The sequence below is a fragment of the Dendrobates tinctorius genome, unplaced genomic scaffold (genome assembly GCF_039654945.1).
Source record: "Dendrobates tinctorius isolate UK_male_01 unplaced genomic scaffold, ASM3965494v1 ptg000102l, whole genome shotgun sequence".
Lineage (NCBI taxonomy): Eukaryota > Metazoa > Chordata > Amphibia > Anura > Dendrobatidae > Dendrobates > Dendrobates tinctorius.
Window position 1 is genome coordinate 9,306,515 of NW_027361770.1, and position 25,727 is coordinate 9,332,241.

Below are 25,727 nucleotides of genomic sequence, written 5' to 3' on the forward strand. Positions count from 1 at the left end.
GGAGCATGGGTGTCTTTCATTCCAACCGTATGATCCAATGGAACACAGTTTTTTGGTTACCACTGTGCAAAAAGACAGTTTTCAAACTTGTTATGCTAGAGTCTATGAACAGCCTCAATTCATCTTGAACATGTGTACCATCTAACTCCATCATAAGAACATTTACATAGGTACAGAAACAGACATCACTTTCCATTGCATAGTATGCAGCTAGCTTGGTGTGTATATGGCAAAAGCGTGAAGTTGTAGAAAATAGAATTCCCGAAGTCGGGAAGCTAGAAGATCTGACTTTTCTTTACATAATGACAGCTCTCTTACCAGATCATCTAAATCTCATTAGCTCACCAAGTGTGGCTGACCCTGCAGATCTGCATCAGGAAATAAATCATCAAAATCTTCATCAGAATCAAAACCATCATTCAATTGCCATTCCTGCTGCAGGAGGGAAAGGCACTAGCTTATCTACATATTGTAGTCCTGGTTTAAGAGCAGATTCGCAGTCCAGATACATCATTTGGGACTTATTTCTCTTTGAATATCCGGTGATTTTAGTCATGTAAATATAAGCCTGTATGGTGAGGTTTCTGCTCATGACAAACCATCAGCATTGTAAAAGCCATTCCTTTCCTTTTCCCATTCAACCACTGCATTAGCCCAGAGTAACACACAGTGCAACAAACATGAGGGGCACAGCTTTTTCTTTTAATTTCCAATTTGACAGTCAGAGGAATACTTGTAAGCAAGACACCTGTCAAATTCTTGTAGTAGTGTGTTTGCCACATAAGTAGCAGAAGTTGTCCGGATTGTATTTGCGACTACCGATCTTCAGTTTCAAAACAGACAGCACCATAACAGATCACTTTAACAATATCAAGCTTGCCTTCTACACGTACTGCTAACATCAGCCAATAGACCTGTCTAAGTGTGTCCGAACAGGTACGTTAAAATATTTTTCCAATATATAATGCATTAATATGAAAAGTTTATAGGATTTGCATGTATAATTTAAAATCTAGACATGTCAGGCAAATTCAGAGTTCATATTTGGAATCTTTGTGTTCAATTTACTATAAATCGCATGTTTATATAGTGACCACTGTGTCCGCTAGGGCGTGGGTGTCCCAGGACAGGTGTACAGGCACATCCAGTGTGGTAACAGGAGCAGGGTCCTAAATGGCCGTTATGTATCACAAGGTGGGTGGCCTTGGGATGAAGGCTTGATTATGTGCTGATGTTATGTTTTAATGTGTTAGGGAGAAGCCTTCAGGTGATTGATTCCGCCCGTCTCACCCATCACCTACAAACCCACCTAGGGGCGGGTGTCTAAAACGCCCATAGTAAAATATATGTGTGTCTGTGATGAGGTCATAGCCATGTGATCCGGTGGGCGTGGCTACAGACCATATAAGGTGGCCAGGGTAGGTCACATGAGAGAATGCTTGGACCCAGTTGGTCCGTATGAAAGGTCTCGTCAGACCGACTGGAGGAAGATGTGTCTGTCTTCCTTAGTGCAAGTGGGTATCACGGCTGCACGTGTCAGAGTTCCCAGGAGAGGGAATGAACATCTGCACTGAGAAGCAGCTATGAGGTAACCCGGAGAGGGGAAATAACTGTGAGGCTAGAGAGCCTGTGTACCGGATATAACAAAGTCTGTGTGACCACAGGGTTAACAGAGTGGAGCTCTGTCATGGACGCTATGCTGATCTGATATGAACTTTATGTTGCTGTTGATGGTTTATGCTGAATAACAAACCGCATGGATTGAGTTATGTTTGAGAAACCTGTGCCGGACCTGATTTATCGGCTGCCTAGCGAGTATCCCCTACCCTAATGACAAACGCTACCTTAATAAAAATATATATATATATATATATATATATATATATATATATATATATATATATATATATATACATACATACATACATACACACACACACACAAATATATATACACATATACGCACACACATACACTAGCTGAAGAGCCCGGCGCTGCCCGGGCATAGTAACTAACTGTGGTTAGTTATAGCAAATTATAATTATCTTCCATTCCATAGTCCCGTGCAAATATACCCATCATACATATCCACGATCCCATAGGCCCATGCCCATATACCCATCATACATATCCTCCATCCCATAGTCGAGTGCCCATATACCCATCACACATCCTACATCCCAGAGTCCCATGGCCATATGCCCATCACACATCCTTCATCCCATAGTCCCATGCCCATATACCCATCATACATATCCTCCATCCCATAGTCTCGTGCCTATATACCCATCATACATATCCGCCATCCCATAGTCCCGTGCCCATATACCCGTCATACATATCCTCCATCCCATAGTCCAGTGCCCATATACCCATCACACATCCTCCATCCCATAGTCAACCATTATGACATCATAATGAGCGGCGGGGCTTGCAACCCATGATGACACCAGCGTCACCATGGCAACCATTATGACATCATAATGAGGGGTGGGGCTTGATACACACACACTTTTTCCCCATTATGCAGAAAGGGGCAAAATTGTTTGGTGAATTGGAACGCGCGGGGTTAAAATTTCGCCTCAACATAGCCTAGGACACTCTCGGGGTTCAGACGTGTGACTGTGCCAAATTTGTGGCTGTAGCTGCGACTCTTCCCTAGAGTTGTAGTCAGACTGCTTATTAATATTGACACTTAACAGGACACCATCTCCATTTTGGAGACAACAATTCTAGCTCCCTGAGTTTACAAGACGACAAGAATAGACCTAGATGCAAGAAAAAAAAAAATATACATAGACAACCTAACTGTTGTGAGTTCATTTTCCCCTTCGTCACTGAGGTCTGGTGAACTCCCTATTCTGGTAAAGGAAGGTAATGAGCCTGATTATCAGGCACCTGTCTAATGAGGATGACTGGCTGAGTGGAGTCACTGACTGGATATAAGGCTGCCGACGCCCTTCTGCCCTGCGGGTAATTTCTCTGTGGACTTCTAGGACACCAGTCTGATTCCTGCTTCCCTAAAGCTAAGTTTTCTGCTTTGCCTGTTTGCATTTATGTTTTGTTTTTGTTTTCCTTGCTTTTCTGGATTCTGCCATTCCCTGCTGGGATGAGCTGAATCTCCTTTTGCCGGTTGCTCTGTCTTCAGTATATTCCTGAGTACTGACATAGCTTTTTTGAAGCCTAGCGTCTTCAGGGCCTTTTTCACTGTCAGTCTGTTGGCTCTTATTTTCATAGGGTTTTTCACAGATTGCAGACAGCAGCCTTCCTGTCCTTTCCTATCTAGGTAGTTTGGGCCCCATCTTTGCTCAGTCTATCTTTCTATCTGTGTTAGTGTTTTCATCTTGCTTCACCGTCATTATATGTTGGGGGCTGCCTATTGCTTTGGGGTCTGCTCTGGGGCAGCTTAGATTTCCCCTTTCTTTCTTTAGGCCTATTTAATTCTCCGGCTGTGATCGAGGGGTCTAGGGCATCGTAGGAACCCCCCACGGCTACTGTTAGTAGTTGTGATAGGATCAGGGGTCTGCAATCCGATAGCTGCCAACCTCTCTGATTTTCTGGACTTAGCTAGCAGTTCTGTTTTTGCCTCCTACGGTGACTCAATCATAACAGAATCACCCGCCATACCGCAGATCCTAGGGTACTCAATAGCAGGAAAGAATTGTTTTTTAAAAAAAAAAAAAAAAAAAAAAAAAAAGTGTGTGTATAGTCTTTCCTCTATATCTCTGAGGCCGTAGGGGGAATTTTTTTTTTTCTCTCAATGGAGATAAAGCAATTGTCTGATCGTGTGGAGCAGCTCGCTGCGGAAGTGCTGGGAATTTCCGCCTACCTTGCTCGTTCGCATGCTGTTGAACCAAAGATCCCTACACCTGATGTATTTTTTGGGGATCGATCTAAATTTTTGAGTTTCAAAAATAATTGTAAATTATTTTTTGCCTTGAAGCCTAACTCGTCAGGGAGCTCCGCGCAGCACGTTAAAATGGTCATCCCTTTGCTGCGTGGCGATCCCCAGGATTGGGCGTTTTCTTTGAAACCAGATGATCCTATTCTGACTAATGTGAACGAATTCTTTCAAGCTTTGGGGTTGTTGTATGATGAACCTAATGCTATTGATCAGGCTCAAAAGACCCTGTTGGCATTAAACCAGGGTCGAGATTCTGCAGAGTTGTACTGTCAAAAGTTCCGAAAGTGGGCGGTCCTTACTACCTGGAATGATAATGCCTTGGCTGCTCTCTTTCGGAAGGGTTTGTCAGAAGCCGTAAGAGATACTATGGTGGGATTTCCTGTTCCCTCTGGTCTGGACGATTCTATGTCATTAGCCATTCAGGTTGATCGGCGTTTATGTGAACGCAGGATTGCACGAGAGGTGTTGCCACCGGTTGAACAGATGTCTGAACCTATGCAATGTGATAGAGTTTTGTCTAAGGCGCAAAGTCAGGAGTTCAGAAGGCGTAATAAGCTGTGTTTTTTCTGTGGAGATGCCTCGCATATTATTTCTGTTTGTCCTAAACGAGAGAAACGCTTTGCACACACGTTTTCTGTTGGTGGTGTTCAACCTAAGTTTCTTCTGGCAATTACTCTGATCTGCTCCCTGTCCACATTTTCCGCCAAGGCTTTTGTGGATTCGGGAGCAGCACTAAACCTAATGGACTTGGATTTTGCTAAACGTTGTGGATTTCCGATGACACCTCTGCAGACGCCTATCCCTTTGAGGGGGATTGATGCTACTCCTTTGGCTAAAAATAAACCTCAGTTTTGGACCCAGGTGGTCATGCGGGTCGCCCCAGACCATCAAGAAAATTGCAGATTTTTGGTGTTGCATGGTCTGCATGATGCTGTTGTTCTGGGGTTTCCCTGGTTGCAAATTCATAATCCAGTTTTCGATTGGAAGTCTGTGTCTGTGGTGAGTTGGGGTTGTCGGTGTGCCTTATTGAGGCTCCGGTTTTTTCCACCTCTCCTCAGTCGCATGATGTTCCTGACTATTCGGCGGACTTTTATGATGTGTTTAGTGAGAATGAGTCTGCGTCCTTGCCTCCTCATAGGAGTTATGACTGTGCTATTGAACTAAGCCCGGGGTGTAAATTTCCCAAGGGTCGGCTCTTCAATTTATCTGTACCCGAGCACGAGGCTATGCGGTCCTATATTAAGGAGGCGTCGGAGAAGGGTCATATTAGACCATCCTCTTCACCCTTAGGTGCCTTTTTTTTTTTGTAGCCAAAAAGGATGGTTCTTTAAGGCCTTGTATTGATTATCGTGCCCTCAATAAAATTACTATTAAATATCAGTATCAGTTACCCTGATTTCGGATCTATTCTCTAGAGTTAGAGGTGCTTGCTGGTTTACCAAGCTTGACCTCAGGGGGCGTATAATCTTATCCGCATTAAGCAGGGGGATGAATGGAAGACGGCGTTTAATACTCCGGAGGGACATTTTGAGTACCTGGTGATGCCTTTTGGGCTCACTAATGCCCCTTCTGTCTTCCAGTGCTTCATGAACGATATTTTCCGAGACTTTGTCGATAAATTTTTGATTATCTATCTGGATGATATTTTGATCTTCTCCAAGGATTGGGACTCTCATGTGGAACATATTCGGACTGTGTTCCGGATCTTGAGGGAGAATTCCCTGTATGTCAAAGGATCGAAATGCCTTTTTGGAGTACAGAGTATTTCATTTTTAGGATTTATTTTGTCTCCATCAACTATTGAAATGGACCCGGCTAAGGTACAGGCCCATTTATGATTGGGTTCAGCCCACTTCTTTGAAGGCTCTCCAGAAGTTTTTGGGTTTTGCTAATTTTTATCGGAAATTCATAGCAAAATTTTCTAGTATTGCCAAGCCATTGACTGATCTGACTAAGAAGGGTGCTGATGTGTTGAATTGGTCTCCGGAGGCTATTGCTTCCTTTCAGGAGCTGAAGCGAAGATTTACCTCCGCCCCGGTTTTGCGGCAACCTGATGTCTCACTCCCGTTCCAGGTAGAGGTGGATGCTTCTGAGATTGGTGCAGGAGCTGTTTTGTCCCAAAAGGATCCTGTAACATCTAAAATGAATCCCTGTGCTTTCTTTTCCCGAAAGTTCTCTCCATCTGAACGTAACTATGAGGTGGGGAATCGGGAACTGTTGGCCATGAAATGGGCATTTGAGGAGTGGAGACATTGGTTGGAGGGAGCTAAACATCAAGTTGTGGTCCTCACTGACCACAAGAATTTGATTTACCTAGAGTCGGCTAAACGCTTGAACCCTAGACAGGCTAGGTGGGCTTTGTTTGTTACACGTTGTGATTTTGAGGTCTTTTCTTCCTGGAACTAAGAATGTCAAGGCAGACGCCCTCTCTAGGAGTTTCTTTGCCGATTCTCCTGTGGTGACCAAGCCTGCTACCATCTTAGGCGAAGGGGTAGTTCTTTCTGCCATCTTGCCCGATTTGAGACTTGCTCTGCAAGAGTTCCAGGAGGACAAACCTGAGCGTTGCCCCAGTGGAAAGTTGTATGTTCCTGACCAGTGGAAGAAGAGAGTGATGTCTGAAGTTCATTGCTCTGCATTGGCTGGTCATCCAGGTATTTTTGGTACTAGAGATCTGGTGAGTCGCTCTTTTTGGTGGCCCACCTTGTCTCATGATGTCAGGAATTTTGTGCAGTCCTGTGGGACTTGCTCCCGGTCTAAATCTTGTTCTCGCTCTAGTGGGTTGTTGATGCCTTTGCCAGTCCCCAGGAGGCCATGGACCCATATTTCAATGGATTTCATCTTTGATATGCCGGTCTCTCAAAGAATGACTGTTATTTGGGTGATTTGTGATAGGTTCTCTAAGATGGTTCATCTTGTACCACTCCCGAAGTTGCCATCTTCCTCTGAGTTGGTGCCCCTGTTTTTGCAACAGGTGGTTTGCTTGCACGGGATTCCTGAGAACATTGTATCTGACAGAGGAGTTCAGTTTGTGTCTAGATTTTGGAGGACTTTCTGTTCCAAGCTGGGAATTCAGTTGTCCTCCTCCTCTGCTTTTCACCCTCAGACCAATGGGCAGACAAAGAGAACAAACCAGACCTTGGAGTCGTATTTGAGAGGTTTTATTTCCGCTGAACAGGATGATTGGGTTTCATTTTTGCCCTTGGCCGAATTTGCTTTAAATAATAGAGCTAGTTCTGCCACTTTGATGTCACCTTTTTTTTGTAACTTTGGGTTTCATCCTCGATTTTCTTCAGGGCAGGTGGAGCCTTCTGCCTGCCCAGGTGTTGACACTGTGGTGGAGAGAATGCACCAGATCTGGGACCAAGTGGTGGATAAGTTCTCTCTCCCAGGAAAAGGCCCAGCGGTTTTCCAATCGACTTAGGACCATTGGTCCCCAGTTTAAGATTGGTGATATGGTGTGGTTATCATCAAAAAATATTGCTATGAAGGTGGCTTCTCCTAAGTTTAAGCCTAGATTTAATGGACCTTACAAGATTTTGGAGATTATTAATCCGGTCTCTTTTCGTTTGGCTCTTCCTGTCACATTTAAAATCCATAATGTGTTCCATAAGTCCTTGTTGAAGGGGTTTGTTGAACCAGTTGTTCCTGGGGTGGCACCTCCAGACCCTGTATTGGTTGAAGGTAACATGGAATATGAGGTAGAGAAAATACTGGATTCCCGTCTGGTTAGACGGAGACTCCAGTATTTGGTTAAGTGGAAGGGTTATGGTCAGGAGGATAATTCCTGGGTCTCTGCCTCTGATATTCATGCCAAAAGATTGGTGCGTGCCTTTCATCGGGCTCACCCTGATCGCCCTAGTGGCGTGGTTGAGGGTTCGGTGACCCCTCCTCAAGGGGGAGGTAGTGTTGTGAGTTCATTTTCCCCTTCGTCACTGAGGTCTGGTGAACTCCCTATTCTGGTAAAGGAAGGTAATGAGCCTGATTATCAGGCACCTGAGTCTAATGAGGATGACTGGCAGAGTGGAGTCACTGACTGGATATAAGGCTGCCGACGCCCTTCTGCCCTGCGGGTGATTTCTCTGTGGACTTCTAGGACACCAGTCTGATTCCTGCTTCCCTAAAGCTAAGTTTTCTGCTTTGCCTGTTTGCATTTATGTTTTGTTTTCCTTGCTTTTCTGGATTCTGCCATTCCCTGCTGGGATGAGCTGAATCTCCTTTTGCCGGTTGCTCTGTCTTCAGTATATTCCTGAGTACTGACATAGCTTTTTTGAAGCCTAGCGTCTTCAGGGCCTTTTTCACTGTCAGTCTGTTGGCTCTTATTTTCATAGGGTTTTTCACGGATTGCAGACAGCAGCCTTCCTGTCCTTTCCTAGCTAGGTAGTTTGGGCCCCGTCTTTGCTCAGTCTATCTTTCTGTCTGTGTTAGTGTTTTCATCTTGCTTCACCGTCATTATATGTTGGGGGCTGCCTATTGCTTTGGGGTCTGCTCTGGGGCAGTTTAGATTTCCCCTTTCTTTCTTTAGGCCTATTTAATTCTCCGGCTGTGATCGAGGGGTCTAGGGCATCGTAGGAACCCCCCACAGCTACTGTTAATTGTTGTGATAGGATCAGGGGTCTGCAATCCGATAGCTGCCAACCTCTCTGGTTTTCTGGACTTAGCTAGCAGTTCTGTTTTTGCCTCCTACGGTGACTCAATCATAACACCTAACTGTCAAGGTTGTCCCCAACTATGCCAACAGAGTTCTGCAGCACTCAACGGATCTACCCATGATCCGGAAATCGTCGAGATAAAGCATTACCAATGCTTCTGCCTTCGATAAGAGAGTTGTCATAACTACTACAATCTCCATAAAACATTAAGGGCCCAATGACAACATTACTCGTCTTTGATGCTGAGAACTATCCTCCGGAAATAAGGCGTTTTAAGTGCATTGGAACATGATCATACAGATCCTTTAACTCCTAGACTACTATTAAGCCATCTTATAGACAATTTTAGATGAGCGAACTCCAGAATCTGTACAGCATATTCAGGCTGTAGAAAACCCAAGTAGGACTGGGTTAAATCATAGCCGAAGATGTCCTGATTAAGGCACCTAGGGAGCTCTGCACATGAGCAGGCCAGGTGTTCACCTTAGACAGACTGTGTCTTGGAGCCAAACAGAGAGACAGACCAGAGACTCCACTTGAGCAGTCTCTGCACAGGGCTGCATGCAGAGAACTGTGGGCATCAGTGATTGCCTTGGATAAATGTTTTGTTTGACCAAGCTGGAGTTAGCTCAGCTGTATACGAGTAGTCAGAGATTGTCTTGTTTAGTCAGTGCTAGGAGAAGGCAAAAAATTTCATGATTATGACCTCTGTGCAACTTGTAGAAGGAAAATAAAAACTGCACTTTGGACTAAATCTCCATTGGCTGTATGAAGACGACCCCTGAATTTGGTAACCTTGCCTTGTACAGTGAACAGTTGCTGAACTTGGTTCTGTCAGAAATTAACCTGTTATGCACTGTTTTACAATAAGACACAGAGGCAACATAAGGCACTATGGGATACTGAGGCATTATGCAGCTCAGGAAGTGCTATGAAGCTCTATGAGGTCTATGAAGCGCTATGGGGCTTCATGAAGCGCTATGGGGCTTCATGAAGCGCTATGAGGCTCTATGAACCACAGCTCAGATTTCCATTTAAAAGAGTAATCCATCTCACCTTGCGTGGTAAATCTCAATTGTCATACTAGCCCACCTGTAAGAGCCAACTAAAGAGGCCCAGACTTTCACAGGGACAATGTGCTGTATTAACACCAGGTGCCCTCCTACAGGTGATGTAAACAGACTGGACAACAATTTAAAAATCTGATTGTCAGTTTAACACAAAAATTAGAAAACAGCCTGCTTGCATATGAAATTCCAAGCTCAATCATGTGGCTCTGTGCTGTGGCTAACTTAGCCTAAGAGTTTAAAGCCCAGCTTCTGTCCTAAAGCCTACACTGGATGTGAAGTCTATTGTCCAACTGGGGTCTTACAAAGCACACACTCCACTATTGTTTGTTTTTTTTGTGCCAACTTTCTTAAGCTTTTCCTGGCAACAAACAATAAGGAAAGGGTCCCATTAACAAGGCTTCGTTGAGGTATGCCTGGGAACATTCACAAGGATCACTCACCACAAGCTGTCTACAGAAACGTATCGGTTTCTGAGGCTGGACCAAGTCACAAGACTGTTCCTTTCTGGAGCTGTGGACTCAACTTAATCTGCTCCACTGGCTTGCCTTATTGTCACATCTTCCCTGCTGTTGTACCTCCATCATACAGGGCAAAGGGCAGTCAGAGCCAAAAGCGCTCTTACTGTGGTCACACTCCATTTAAAATGGAGGATCTACTACAGCTCATGGATGCCTCCTCCGGACCCCATGGTGCCAAGCCAGTCTCACATGCTGGTACTTGTACAAACTCAAGCTGCATATCGGTTGGGATCTGTGTCAACGGGACCAGGCACTTGTTTCCTTTTTCACGGGTGCGTGTCATCAAGGCGCAATTTCCTGGATAGGAAACGCAGCTGTCAGGTACCAGTCTATGTGAAAGGACTAGTGCTCAGCTCAAGCTGGCTCGGGGAGGATACCCACGTGGGACCTGCCGTGGTGCTTCTAGCTCCTCCTGGTGCAGGCCACAGCAGAGACTATTCCATGACAGGAACAGACTGGACCAGGGCTGGGAAGAAAAAATAAAAACAAAAAAAAAAAAAAAAAACCTTTTTCCTTCTTTCTCGCTATTTTCTTACCAAAGGTTCCCCATCAAGGACAGGAAACCAACTGATGTGGAGAGAGGTGCCGCCCTTTTTATCTTGAAGGTTTCCAAGTCCTTGAAGGGCGGATCTCCCATCTTGGTGGTGCTGTCATGGGTGACAGAAAAAATAGAGTGTACATACACAGACACAAAGATTAGGATATACAGTCATATGTAAAAGTTTGGGCACCCCTATTAATGTTAACCTTTTTTCTTTATAACAATTTTGTTTTTTGCAACAGCTATTTCAGTTTCATATATCTAATAACTGATGGACTCAGTTATATTTCTGGATTCAAATGAGGTTTATTGTACTAACAGAAAATGTGCAATCTGCATTTTAACAAAATTTGACCGGTGCAAAAGTATGGGCACATCAACATAAAAGTGACATTAATATTTCGTAGATCCTCCTTTTACAAAAGTAATAGCCTCTAGTCGCTTCCTGTAGCTATTAATGAGTTCATGGATCCTGGATGAAGGTATTTGTGACCATTCCTGTTTACAAAACAATTCCAGTTCAGTTAAGTTTGATGGTCGCCTAGCATGGACAGCCCGCTTCAAATCATCCCACAGATGTTCAATGATATTCAGGTCTGGGGACTGAGATGGCCATTCCAGAACATTGTAATTGTTCCTCTGCATGAATGCCTGAGTAGATTTGGAGCGGTGTTTTGAATAATTGTCTTGCTGAAATATCCATCCCCTGCGTAACTTCAACTTCGCCACTGATTCTTGCACATTATTGTCAAGAATCTGCTGATACTGAGTTGAATCCATGCGACCCTCAACTTTAACAAGATTCCCGGTGCCGGCATTGGCCACACAGCCCCAAAGCATGATGGAACCTCCACCAAATTTTACTGTGGGTAGCAAGTGTTTTTCTTGGAATGCTGTGTTTTTTAGCCTCCATGCATAACGCCTTTTTGTATGACCAAACAACTCAATCTTTGTTTCATCAGTCCACAGGATCTTCTTCCAAAGTGTAACTGGCTTGTCCAAATGTGCTTTTGCATACCTCAGGCGACTCTGTTTGTGGCGTGCTTGCAGAAACGGCTTCTTTCGCATCACTCTCCCATACAGCTTCTCCTTGTGCAAAGTGCGCTGTATTGTTGACCGATGCACAGTGACACCATCTGCAGCAAGATGATGCTGCAGGTCTTTGGAGGTGGTCTGTGGATTGTCCTTGACTGTTCTCACCAGTCTTCTTCTCTGCCTTTCTGATATTTTTCTTGGCCTGCCACTTCTGGGCTTAACAAGAACTGTACCTGTGTTCTTCCATTTCCTTACTATGTTCCTCACAGTGGAAACTGACAGGTTAAATCTCTGAGACAACTTTTTGAATCCTTCCCCTGAAAAGCTATGTTGAACAATCTTTGTTTTCAGATCATTTGAGAGTTGTTTTGAGGAGCCCATGATGCCACTCTTCATAGGAGAATCAAATAGGAGAACTACTTGCAAGTGCCCACCTTAAATACCTTTTCTCATGATTTGATACACCTGGCTATGAAGTTCAAAGCTCAATGAGGTTACAAAACCAATTTAGTGCTTCAGGAAGTCAGTAAAAAGTAGTTAGGAGTGTTCAAATCAAGAAAATGATAAGGGTGCCCATACTTTTGCACTGGTCAAATTTTGTTTAAATGCAGATTGCACATTTTCTGTTAGTACAATAAACCTCATTTGAATCCAGAAATATAACTGAGTCCATCAGTTATTAGATATATGAAACTGAAATAGCTGTTGCAAAAACCAAAATTGTTATAAAGAAAAAAGGTTAACATTAATAGGGGTGCCCAAACTTTAACATATGACTGTATATTATATACTCTGTATATGACAATAGTGTGTACAATTAAAAATAATCACACACAGGTGTCACACATTTTTGCATGTGCATATTTATCTATACATAGATCTATCACTACTACCTTTCTTTTATGCGTCAGCACAAAATAAAACTTCTGGTATACCCGCTGAGGACTTAATTATCTGCCATATACTAAAATAGTGTCCTCCTGACATAGACCAGATTTGTATGCTTCAGCTTACGTTTTTTGCTGTATAGAATAGCATGGTAGATTCCGTGGTACAATTTTTTTCTTCTTAAAATTAGTGACTGAGGCTGCATATTTCAGACCACTTTGGTGCCAAGGTTAACCCATGCACATTCAAGATGGCCCAAGAGTTAAATTTTACTCAGCAGCAGAAAAATACTTACCAAATAGTCTAATAGATCTTCGTTACTTGTAAAATCCTGGGAAGACTCGCAAGGTTCCTGCAAAATGAACATGGATTTATAGCACAAGTCAACATGAACAAAGAAGTCTAGGTATAAATTTGGAACATACCTCGCTGGGCACCTCTTCCACCTTGCTGGGCACCTCTTCCACCTTGCTGGGCACCTCTACCACCTTGCTGGGCACCTCTACCACCTTGCTGGGCACCTCTACCACCTTGCTGGGCACCTCTTCCGCATAGTTTTCTTCTCTAATTTCCTCCTCTGTAGCCTTTACTTCCTGCTCTGTATCGTTTACTGGCTTAACTTCCTGAAAAATATAAATAAAAAAATAAATAACAATTGGTGTGAGTTACTATGATATGCTTCCTTAATATCCATCACCTTCAATTAAGTAAGAAACATGAGTCCCATGTATTATATACGCATAATAAAATTGTAATTACCGGTATATCTACAGTGCTGCCATTCCATCAGTGACAAATCTTACCTCAGATTCTCCTGTGTTATGTGCAACAACGTCACTGCTTACAAAACAAAAACAAAACATACACATTACATTTATTTCTTCATGACAAAAACAATAAGATCTATAATAAGACATAAAAAAGAACAGAAAATTAAAGTTTTGCCACATGTGATTAGTGGCATTTGAACAAACAAAAGAGTTGCTTAAAACAAGATCCAGAGATTAATGACAACTGTCTTCAGCAACGCTGCCTGAGATAATTAAAGGGGTCGTCTGGCTTTTTTAAAAAATGGCAGCGGCAAGTCATGGGCATAAAAGAATATATATATATACTGCCCAGGATTCTTCACGGCTCCAGCGCTGCCGTTCTAATGGTCTCCACCAGAATAAGTGATGTCAGGATTGATTATGGTCTGAAGAATCAGGAGACTGATAGTTGTGATATCATTGTGTCCGATATGGCAGAAATCATTGATAAGGCACTGCTGGAGCAGAGAGCGCCTTCCCAGGCTTAATAGTTCTTTCTCTTATTCCCAAAGCTGCCATTTTTCTTTAAAACAAGCTAGAAAACACCTTTAAAGAGTTTTTTAAAAAGACAAAAAAAAAAAAAATTAAGGGCATAGACCTTTTTTTTTCCCCCCAAACCCGGTTTGGTAATGATGGTTTCAGTCATCAGACATTAAAGATATCAAAGTCCGTGCAGTAGAGAAAAGTTATTTGTTCTCTGTTGTGCAAACTTTGTCTTTAATGTACTGTGTGTTTGATACAGTATCAAGGTTACAGAAGAAACTAATGTAAATTAAAGATTTTGGTGTTGAGACAAAGATTAATAGACATTGTGACAATGAATATGAATTTCGAATGAAAAGTTTTCTCTAGATAGAAATCGCCTGTCCATAGCATAAAGGATATTTGGATCATCTTCAAGGTCCGCTTGCTGTGATGCAAAAATAGCTTTTACATTTTTCATCTGTCAACTTAACACTTCCCAATGCAGGTAATTTTTTTGTGTTCACTTCATTTCATTCTCTCTTTCTTCAAAAGCCATTTTTTTTTTAATATATATATATATATATATATATATATATATATATATATATATTTTCTCTCCTTTCATAATGACTTTTGCAAAAGCTCATTAGAAACACGTCAGTACTAATGACATAGTCGAGGTCTGACCACTGCAGCCATGTACAGGTATTATTCCATGAACAAAATAATAATTTAAAAAGGCTAAAAAAGCCCAGTCACCAATGTGAAACTATCAAGACTTCGAATTGTTTTAATATAGATTGTAATATAAAAAAAAATATATAAAATAAACATACCAAAAATTATGAACAAAAAGAGCAAGCAAAAAAAAAACAAACAAAAAACAAGCAACACAAAAATCTGGTTTAATTAGTAGGACTTTATCTTATGATCGCTTAGCTTTAAAGTAAAAATGGCAGGAAACTATAAACACTAAAATATTATAGCTTGTGCACAGTAAAAATTATCTAGCAACGTGATACTTCATGTCAGTAAAATTACAGTATTAATAAATCTTAACATTTTTAGTGGTTTAAAAAATTCAGAATGTTTATTCCCTTCATGGCATTGCGATTTTCCATTGTTTTCCCTCCCTTTCTTCCAAGGACAATAACTTTTATTTTTCTATCAAGATAGCCATCGATATAGCTTGTATTTTGCAGGACAAGTTGTTCTTTTTAAAGACACCATTCATTCTACCACATAATGTACTGGAAAAGCGGAAACAAAATTCCAAGGGCATTGAAATTGCAAAAAAGTGCAAATCAACAACTGTTTACAGAATTTATTTTTCATTCCCATTTTCACTATATGGTAAAACTGATCCTGCACTAGAATTGTCTTGGTAAGTACGAGTACACAGATACCAAACATGCATAGCTTTTTTTGTACCCCCAAAAAAAAAGTAATTTTGCTTTTGTCACCATTTTCCGAGACATGTAAAGTTCTCATTTTACGGGAATTGGGGGCGTGTGAGGGCTTATTTTTTGCATCCTGAGCTGACATTTTTAATGATACCATTTTGGTGTAGACATGATGTTCTGACTGCCTCTTATTGTACTTTATTGCAATGTTAGTGCAGCCCCCCCCCCCCCTCAAAAAAATCTAGTATTTTTTTTTTTTTTGGGAGGGGGTGTGATTTTTTTTTCTTGTTACGCTGATTGCTGGTCATATTTATTTACCGTACTTTCTATTTTGATAGATCGGATTTTTAAGGTATAAAAAAGATGAAATGCTCCCCATAGGTCTTTTATGTGAAATAAATGAAAAAAGAAACCCAAAACATTAAAACAAGAACAGGTAAAAATAACTGAACACAATAAAAGGCACTGGCAATCCAAATCTGTGACTGGTCCCACCCCATAAAAGAACCCAAAATAGCCAATACTTAAAAATTATAAAAGAGAGGGATACCAAATTTTTTAATAACACTGACCCTTTGTGGTTGCATAGAAATAACAAAGAATAGGCCCCATGTATCAGGTAGGGAAAAAATGAAAACTTTTTTGATTACCCAAATCAAGAAAAAGTTTCACAGCCCTTTAAAACACTTATGAAATGAGATGGAAATGTGCATGTCAGGAACTTGGAAATATTGCCTGGACTTGGTCTTGAATTGGTTATATCCGATAATTGAAAGAGGTAGGCGCCTATAATACATCCAGCACCCATCATTGTATGGAGCAGGTTCAGACCAAAAAAAATCTCACACATCATACCCAGTAAGTAGCCAAGTATGTACAAGACGTACGGACTACTGATGCTTATATCTTAGCCTACATTACTGCCAGAGCTGCAATTAAGCTCTTGTTTAAAAAGGAATCTGTCAGTAGGATCAACCCTTCTACGCCATCTAAATGGACATGTAGATAATAGGAAGTAGAAAAAAAATTATACATTGATATCTGCGATCCAATTTCTTACTCCAGAAAAATTCACACTTTTCTTGATATGTGAATAAGCTGTTAAGATCTATGGGAAGGACATAAATATCCCTGAGAATGTGACTCCAGAGCTTTCATATTAGGAAAAATATAGATTACACTGGAATAAAACATCACATTACAGATCTCAAGGTGTTGTTTTATTCAGCTTCCTATGACCTGCATGCACATATAGACGGCTTAGGAAGATTCATCCAACTCAAAGATTCCCTTTCATTAAGAACCTCCTTGGCCAGTGTTGATTCAATAAAGATTTTGACTAGCTGGTGAGGTAGAATTAGTTTAAGAGATTTGTAGTGCTCATTTTTGTAAGTCCATCAGGCCCTAGAAATATTTTGGACTTTAGAGTATGTAGCAGCTTTATTTTCTTGCTAGGGAAAATAAGAGCAGAGATTCATAGTGGTCAGAGTTCTTTTGAGGGAGGTTTATTTTCCTGAGAAAATTTGTAGTGCACAGCCTCTCAGGTTGGGTCACAGCAGAATTCTTATAAAGAGCTCCATAATAGATTCCTGTCCCTTCGGGATCAATTACACACACACATATATATATATATATATATATATATATATATATATATATATATATATATATATATATTTGTTTTTGTTCTGGGCTATTGCTTTATTAGCAAAGCAATTATGTTCTCATGTCAGTAGTGATTCAGTTTTAGTTTTGTCAAGGCTGACACACAATTTGAAGGGGTTTCATTTTTGTAATTGTTGTTTTAGTAAGGAATTTTCTGCAGCCATTACAGGAGAGTCATTTTGTTTTGTCAATGTAGATTGTAATTGTGATATTTTCTAGTCTAGTTCTTCTATATGTTGGGTGTTCTGTGACCCTAAAATGCATATCAAACTAGATGTACAGTGATATACGGGTACTTGGCCCCAATAAGAGTTATACTAGAACTATACATTTTAGTGATACAGTGCCTAAGAAAATTATTTTTATTTCAAATGCAAAAGGTACAGCTAGTTTATTTTGTGGGAGACAGTCTTCCTTTACATTTCAATACTGATGTGGGGTGTGGGGGACCTTGATGCTGTTCTTAGTTAACCAATGATATGGATGCGTGGTCTTACCACGATATTGTTGCGATGCAAGTGGAAGAGCTCAATTAGAAAGTAATCAATGCTCAAAAAGAACTTTACATTCATATAAACCTGTTTGCACAAGCGTTGTAGCCTCCATATATCAAAGAGATTATATTTTCTGACAGTAGAAGCATAAGGGTTTAGGGAAAACTGCTGGTTAGTGAATTCTTGTGCTTGATAAACATACAATAGAGGGCTCCGGATTACAAAGGAGAGCCTTAATGTGACTACTGTATGGGCCATTGCTATTTGTAGCTACAGTCTGCTCAGCGACTAGATGGCTCTGCTGGGATCAAACTTCTACAAAGAATAGGGAAGTGAAGGGGAGATCGTGTAACACGAAAATCATGAAATCAGGATCTGCATGTTACACAGATTCTCAAGGGATATGAAACAAATTTCACAGAGGATTTTGCAAAAAAAAAAAAAAAAAAAAAAATGTTCCGGAAGTATGTATAGGATAAATAAAAGGCAATTGTCTAATAATATTGCTCATATTTACCTAGATGCTGCACTCTTATCTGCTTCATGCGCTGCCTTTAATTCTACAAAGAATAAACAGTATATGTTCATAGTCAAAGGAATTCTAAATAAGGTTAGTAATCTGTAAAATACATTGGCGTTTACAGCTAGTTTTTACACACTGCATGTATAAATCAATATGTATCTTACAAGTCCTCTGAAGGAGGTATGTGATGCCAAAATGTCAGCTGCATCAATTTCAGATGAGTGGATATGTCCGATATCACTACCAATTGGCTATTTGCCTCAGCAGCTGCCAGTTGTGAACAATTAGAGGAACAGCAAAGCTCTTGAATGGGAGCTGTTCGGCAGCACCAGGTAGCCAGCACTGCACACTGAATGGAGCTGTGCCCTGCAGCTCCGTTTACAGTGTCTACATCCGGGAACCACTCGGATAACAGGTCATAGGTAGGAGTGCCGAGGTGATGGAAAAACACAGATCTGATATTCATGACGTATAGAATGGAGATACGTCACCATTATGTTATAACAAGACAACCCTTTGAGTCCTATAAATTAGCTGTTGGGGTTTTGTGAATCCATCTGGTTTTTATAGCACATACTAAACATGCTTGATCAGAGTAAGATCCTGTAAATTTGAGGGTCAAGTCTACGCCTTGAAATTTTTGGCAATGGCACTCAAACAGTTCCTAAACAATAAATGCAGTTCACAGGGCAAATTATCCTGCTGAATTATATCTGCAACTAGTAAATAAATGTATTAAAGGGAGTACTTGGCCAACTTATGCATGTAACAGTCACATGAAAGGACAAGCAGTACATTGGCCCAGAGCATTATACTGCCTCAGGCTACCTACCCTCCCCCCCAAAGAGAAGAATAGTGCCATCTCTTTCCCATGAAAGCAATCTATATGCATATGGCCATCCAAATTATTTTAGAAAACATGGTTAATTAGTCCAACTATCTTCTTCCATATTCAGTTTTTAAGCTCACTTTCCACTTATTGGTGCTTTTGACAGTAAACAAGTGTAGGTATGGGGTCACAACTATATTCACCCATTCCCATCACACTGAGAAGCATTGTATGTTTTGACACCTTTTTATCACAACCAGTATTAGCGTTATGTGTTAGACTAGCACTTCTGTGGCCCTGGATCACAGGTCATCATTCATTGCCCAACTGCATAATTAAACCTTAGGCAACCGTGACCTGCTGTTTCACCTAAGGGCCCCATTACACGTATCAAAGTCCCAGCGATCCGACGTAGATGGGATCGCTGGGAAATAATTAGCTGATCACTGGTGAGCTGTCAGACAGCCCCTCCAGCGATCAGGACCAGCAAGCAAGCTGGTTTCCAATGTAAACAGCGGGTATCTAAGAGCCACGCGGCTCTTAGATACCTGCTGTTAACCTTGGAAACCAGCATCGCTGATCGCTGGTCTCTCGCTGCCACACGCAGAGATGCGTGATGGCCAGCGGGAGACCAACGATCAAAAAACGGCCCGGGACAATGGAGCGCCGCAATGGGGCCGGCCGCTGATCCATGTCACACACAGCGATGTCGCTGGCGAGATCGCTGTGGCGTCACAAAATCAGCAATCTCGCTGGCGATATCGCTGTGTGTGTGACGGGGCCTTTAGATCAGTTTGATATTTTGACCAAGTCATATACTCCTCAATGTAAAAGGATTAAAAAGTGTTCTAACTCCTTAGTAAAATCCAGACCTTATTCAATCCAACTTTAAAATAACAAATGCTCCAGAGTTATGTAAGGACAGGGGAAAACAAGTTCGATATCAGCAGTGATCTTTATCAAGGCTAGTTTTCCCTTGTCTATACATGACTCTGGAGCATTTGCTATTTTAAAGTTGGATTGAATAAAGTCTGGATTTTACTAAGGAGCTGGAACGCGTTAATCCTTTAACATTGCTCGAGACGTCTCATCAGGACGGCGTTCCGTGCACCTGCGGTGGCTGTCGGTGAGCTGGCTATTTTCCCCTTTTCTGTATGCAGATACTCCTCAAACCATCAAAATCACATCACTAAGATTTGCTAAATTTTTCTAGCTTCCAAAATATCAACTTAATCAGCTGTTTATTTGACACAAAATGTTCCTGACAAACAAAATGAAAAGAACAATAATGGGAATCTGTCACAAGGTATTTTTGGCCAGCATGGTGGCTCAGTGTTTAGCACTGCAGCCTTGCAGCACTAGAATCCTGGGTTCAAATCCCACCAAGGACAACATCTGCAAGGAGTTTGTATGTTCTCCCCGTGTTTGCGTGGGTTTCCTCCGGGTTCTCCGGTTTCCTCCCACATTCCAAATACATACTGATAGGGAACTTAGATTGTGAGCCCCATTGGGGACAGTGATGATAATGTGTGCAAACTGTAAAGCGCTGCGGAATATGTTAGCGCTATATAAAAATAAAGATTATTAAGGTTTTTCCTACCCCATATCAGAGCAGTCTGATGTAGTGTCATTCCAGCGATAGACTGTATTTTATGCCATAAATCCCTTTTTAATCTGCTGCAGAACCTCCAGTTTTCTGAATGCTGAGCTCTCTACATTCCCACTGACAGCACTGATTGGCAGATTTCGGTATGCAATATGCATAGTCAGAAAGCCGCCAATCAGTAGTGGGGACGGAGTTATGCAGAGCACATTCATATGGAGGAGTACATGGCAGTACGTCTACTATTCCTCTAATCAATTTGCTGATAGAACTGAAAATTACCTGGTGACAGATTCCCTATTAAATCAGGGGTAACTTTAAATACAATGAAGGCAATCAATATTTAGAAGATGATTACCTAGAAACGTTATAATGTGTTCAGAAACTTTAGGCTTCTTTTTGATTCCAAAGACATCATCACTGGCGTAGTCCATCTGATTCAGTTCACTGTCTGGATTGTAGTTAACACTTGGTCCACCATTAATATCTATGTGGTAATAATCACAGAACATAATCTACAATAGTACATTGATTGTTAACAATATGAAAGGTTATACATGAAAGTTCAGGAAAGCAAAACCTAGATTTTTTTTTTGCAGCTTCAAGTGGGGTGGTGGGGGTTTTCAATTTCAAAACCAAAATTATTTATATGCTCATGTAGCTTTTTAAAGTCCAGAAATACTGTCACTCCAACTCTATTCCCTATCCAGTGCCACCTCTTCCTGCGTGACTGAGCCTATATGCTGTGCGACTTCAGCTCTGTTATCCCCCCAGCGCCTGGAGTGACAGACAAAAGCTTCAAATTTACATCTACGGAAGTTCCTCAGCCTCACTAGGATATCAATTAAAAAGCTGACTTCTCAGTAAGGGGTACGGTCTGGCCACGTAAAAGTATTTCTGAATTCATTTTTTAAAAACCTACATGAGCATATAAAAAGCAAGAGATGTGAAACACAACTGACAAGTTCCCTTTAAAAGAGGTATTCTCAAGTTTGGAAATTATCGCTTACCCAAGAATAGGGAATAACTTCTCAATAGATTGGGGTTCAACCACTGGTTCCTCCACGGTTGCAGAGAACCGTGGCTCTGAAAGGCAATGTGTGAATGGACCGGTGGAAGATCATGCTCACTGTTACTCCCAGAGCTATGGAGTCGGAGTCGTGGAGTTGGAACCCATTTTGGTGGAGTCGGAGTTGGAGTCAGTGTTAGGGAAATTGAGGAGTTGGAGTCGGAGTAGAAAGTTTGGCTTACCAACTCCACAGCCCTGGTATGAGGGAGTCGGAGTCGTGGAGTCAATGTCATGGAAATTAAGAAGTTGGAGGTTTGGCTTACCGACTCCACAGCCCTGGTTACTCCAATCATTCTTAATGAGTGCATTCTGTAATTTTTTCACTGGTGTCAGTTTAAAAGGTACATACGACTTAGGATGGATGAGCAAAAACAGCAATTCTAAAATGTTTTTGCATTTTTTTTCTAAATTAATTGTGCTCCCATGCGGGATAAATTATTATATTGTCTTACATTATGTTTTGATATGATTATAACATTACCCAAATTGTAACTTTTAGTGTTATGCTTTGTTGGGCAAGAGTCACCGAGTCACCGCTCATTGGCCCAGCCGGGGGGGGCGGGGGTTACATACTTACCTGACCGGGAGGAGCGTTGCCGCTGCGCTTCTCGCCGGAGACCGGGCAGGAGTTCGGCGTCAGAATCACGCATGCACATAGCGCTATCCGGCGCCATTTTACTGAAGACACATTTGCAGTGTGTCTTGAGCAATATGGTGTCGGAGAGCGCGGTATGGGCATGCGTGTACTCCGGCACTGCACTCCTCCCACGGCCTCCGGCAGAACGGGACAGTGCTGGAGCACAGGGAAGAAAGGTGAGTATAAATGTTTTTATTTTTGTGTGTGCAGTTTAATAGGGGTGAAGGGGACCATACATATCAGGATATGGGGGTGAGGGGACCATGCATAGCAGGACTGGTGGGTGAGGGGACCATGCATATCAGGACTGGGGTGAGAGGACCATGCATATCAAGACTGAGGGGTGAGAGGACTATGCATATCAGGACTGGGGGATGAGAGGTCCATGCATATCCGGTCTGGGAGGTAAGAGGACCATACATATGAGGTCTGGGGGGGTGAGCAGACCATGCATACCATGATAGGGGGGTGAGGGTACCATGCATGCCATGATAGGGATGAGGGAGTACCACGCATACCAGGATTGGGGGGGTGAGGAAACCATGAATACCAGGATAAGGATGAGGAGGTACCATGCATACCAGGATAGGGATGAAGGGGTACCATGCATACCAAGATGAGGAATGGGGTGCCATGTATACCAGGATTGGGGGGGGTGAAGGGACCATACATACCAGAATAGGGATGAGGGGGCATGCATACCACGATAGGGATGAGGGGGCCATGCATAGCAGGATAGGGTTGAGGGGTACCATACATACCAGGATAGGGATGAGGGGTACCCATGCATACCAGGATAGGAGGGGGGGCAGCACATACCAGGATGGGAGACCATATACCAATAAAAAGAATAGGTTCGATAGTGTATAATATTATATACATACACACACATATACACACATATACATACACACACACGCATACATATCCATATATACATACACAAGCCCCAGCACTGGTGAGGGGGGGGCAGAGTGTAAGCTTTATTATTTTACAAACATCTTGATAAAGAAGGGGGTTGTATTCGTAGTGGACAACCCCTTTAAGCAAGTTGAAAATGATCAGTTAAAAGGCCTAGCGTTAAAGATAACACACGTCTACATGCATATTTATATAGGATATATGGATATGATATATAGCCTTATATCTATTTTTCTTTCCATGCACAAGTTTGAGAGCCATAAGTTTTTCATGTACGGTATATAGAGCTGCATGAAAACGTGATTTTTGTGTAACAACCTGTAGTATTTATTGATACCATTTTGAGAGATGTTTAACATTTTCAGAGCTTTTTCAGTTAGTTATGAGGAAGGTCAAACAGAAATTAAAATTAAGGCATTGTTTTTATAATTTTTTTTGTTTGCGGTGATCACTGTGCGGGATAGAGATTTTTGGTACTCACCGTAAATTCTGTCTAGTAACCTTAATTGGGGGACAAAGGGAATGAATAAAAAAAAAAAAAAAAAAAAAAAAAGGTTGACTCCTCCTGGGCACCCAGTTATTCAATTAGAACAAAAGCAGAAGTAAGAGCAAAATCCAGACCACCCCAACAAGGGAGTGGGCTGTGTCCCTCAATGAAGGCTATGAGAAAGATTTTACAGTGAATACCTAAAATCTTGACTTCTCGGTTGCTTCATTGGGGGACACTGAAATCATGGCACATCCTACTGCTGTCCTGGGGTGGGAAAACCAGTGACAGTCATGCAGAAGTAAGACTAGCAATCCCTCAGGAAACTACCTGAGCAACTGCGGCTTGTAATTTCTGCAAAGATCTGCATCCATAGACGCAAAGGTAAGAGCTCCACAACGATGTGGACACAAGACTAAAGAAGTGGCGAAATCTAACAGAAAAATAGACATCTGGAAGCACAAGACCCGGAAGTTTCTACCATGTGGGGGGTAGACAGCCATGGCCTGGCAGAGGTGCCCTAGCTAAGTCACACCTTTCGCATTATCTGATCAAAACCAGAGAACAATGGTACCTGTAGAGTTGGTCGAACCTCTGTCAGAGCATACTGGGATGACCCATAAAAGATAACCAAAAGTCAAAATAGATCTTTGAGATAGGAAGAGTTGCATAGCTCTGATTACATCAGATCTTGGAAGAACCTATCAAGGAAATGACAGGTGAAATACCTAGAGGACAGCAATCTCACGATGGAGACGAGAGTCAGGAAGGCGAAGGGAGGGAGCAGAATGTCAGAAAACTCAGTCCCAGAAAAGGGGAGAAATAGGAGTCCCCTTTGGAACATTGCCTGATTGAGGAGAGCTTTAGTGAGGTTAAAAAAAAAATAAAATAAAATTTCCGATTGGCACTCAGGGAAAAGACTGAAGTATATATATCCAACACCAGATTGAGGTCCCACAAATCTAGGGGGGCCCAATACGGTGACCCCCCCCCCCCCCCCCCCAATTACTCCCTGATCGGGCAGGCAGTACTAACTTATGGCCTACAAAAGCCAAATCACGCTGGACCAGAATAGCCAAGGCAGGAACCTGACCCTAGGGAGTCAACCATGATTCAAGACAATAATTCAAAAATGAAAGGGGAGGATATCGCCATAAGAGCGCTGCAAAAAAAGTTCTCCCAAGAACAAGGGGTTTTCTAAATGTAAAGGTAGAAATGTGACATCCAAGGCCCTTGTGATTCCCTAATCATAGCTGGATAAAACTAAAATCAGAAACGCCTGAAGCTTTCAGAACTGAAGATCCAAAAGCCTACTAATGAATTACATGTTAAAGAAATTTGGTATAAAAGGAGACAGTTGGGAAAGGTCTATATGGAAAACACGGGTTATGCCCAGTGGCATCTGCATTGAAGAGCAGAAGTTTTGGACTTAATTTGAATAATCCTGAGTATAGCAGGCATTCAAAATTTTCAGTCCAAGCTGTGGAAAGAAAATCCTGCTCTTGTAAGGAAAGAAATATCCCCATGCAATAGAAACACACCTCCGCCCTGACCCATCAACTACCAGCGGGAAAGTCTAGAGGCGGCAGTAGACTTCTTTGGTAACCATTAGAGATGTAAAAGCTCCAAACATCTTGGTTGTCCAGGCAATGCAACAAAAGTCAATCTTATCGGCAACCTGCCTTAACGCTTGAATGAGAGGACCTGGCCAGCGCTCAACATAGGAGGTAAAAAGATGAAAGTACTGCTTGCATTCTCTAACCCAGCCAATTAGGACTGTAGGCAAAAAAGACTAGGATAGAATTAATACCACCCTATGGATCAAGTTATCATGGGGGATGGACCATACTGAACTAGCTGCCTCAAAAGCGAGGCCACAATAGCCACTAAATGCGTTAAAAAGTGGCTCCTTGTTCAGGGACAATGCCTCCACAAGAGCAGAGCATCTCCCTCCCCTCCCCCCAAAAAAGTGAAAGTGAAACCAACTGGTAAGGTCAGACTGTCAAAGGACAAGAGCTCAGGAAGTGCAAACCCTGGAGTATCTGATGAATGATATCACGAACAAAGGATTCCAAGTAGCTGAAGCAGCTTGATACTGTAGATAGACATCAGGAAATCTGGGCTCCATCTTCTGCTTTGTGCAAATATGACATAGGTTATTATCTGATGACATGATCACATATTCCTTGAAAAGTGCTTTCATTTAAAAAAGTTGGA

At 41.9% G+C, this 25,727-nt stretch overlaps 1 protein-coding gene across 1 annotated transcript in view; it reads right to left on the minus strand.

Moving 5' to 3' along the window:
• Positions 1 to 25,727, minus strand: part of LOC141099724 (uncharacterized) — a 166,756-nt gene that overhangs the window by 36,971 nt on the left and 104,058 nt on the right. The window contains exons 9-13 of the mRNA XM_073587724.1: positions 20,755 to 20,883; positions 17,959 to 18,001; positions 13,409 to 13,445; positions 13,031 to 13,228; positions 12,901 to 12,957 (exon numbers count right to left, since the gene is read on the minus strand). Of these exons, the coding sequence (XP_073443825.1) occupies positions 12,901 to 12,957; positions 13,031 to 13,228; positions 13,409 to 13,445; positions 17,959 to 18,001; positions 20,755 to 20,883 (464 nt within the window). The remainder of the gene's footprint in view (positions 1 to 12,900; positions 12,958 to 13,030; positions 13,229 to 13,408; positions 13,446 to 17,958; positions 18,002 to 20,754; positions 20,884 to 25,727) is intronic.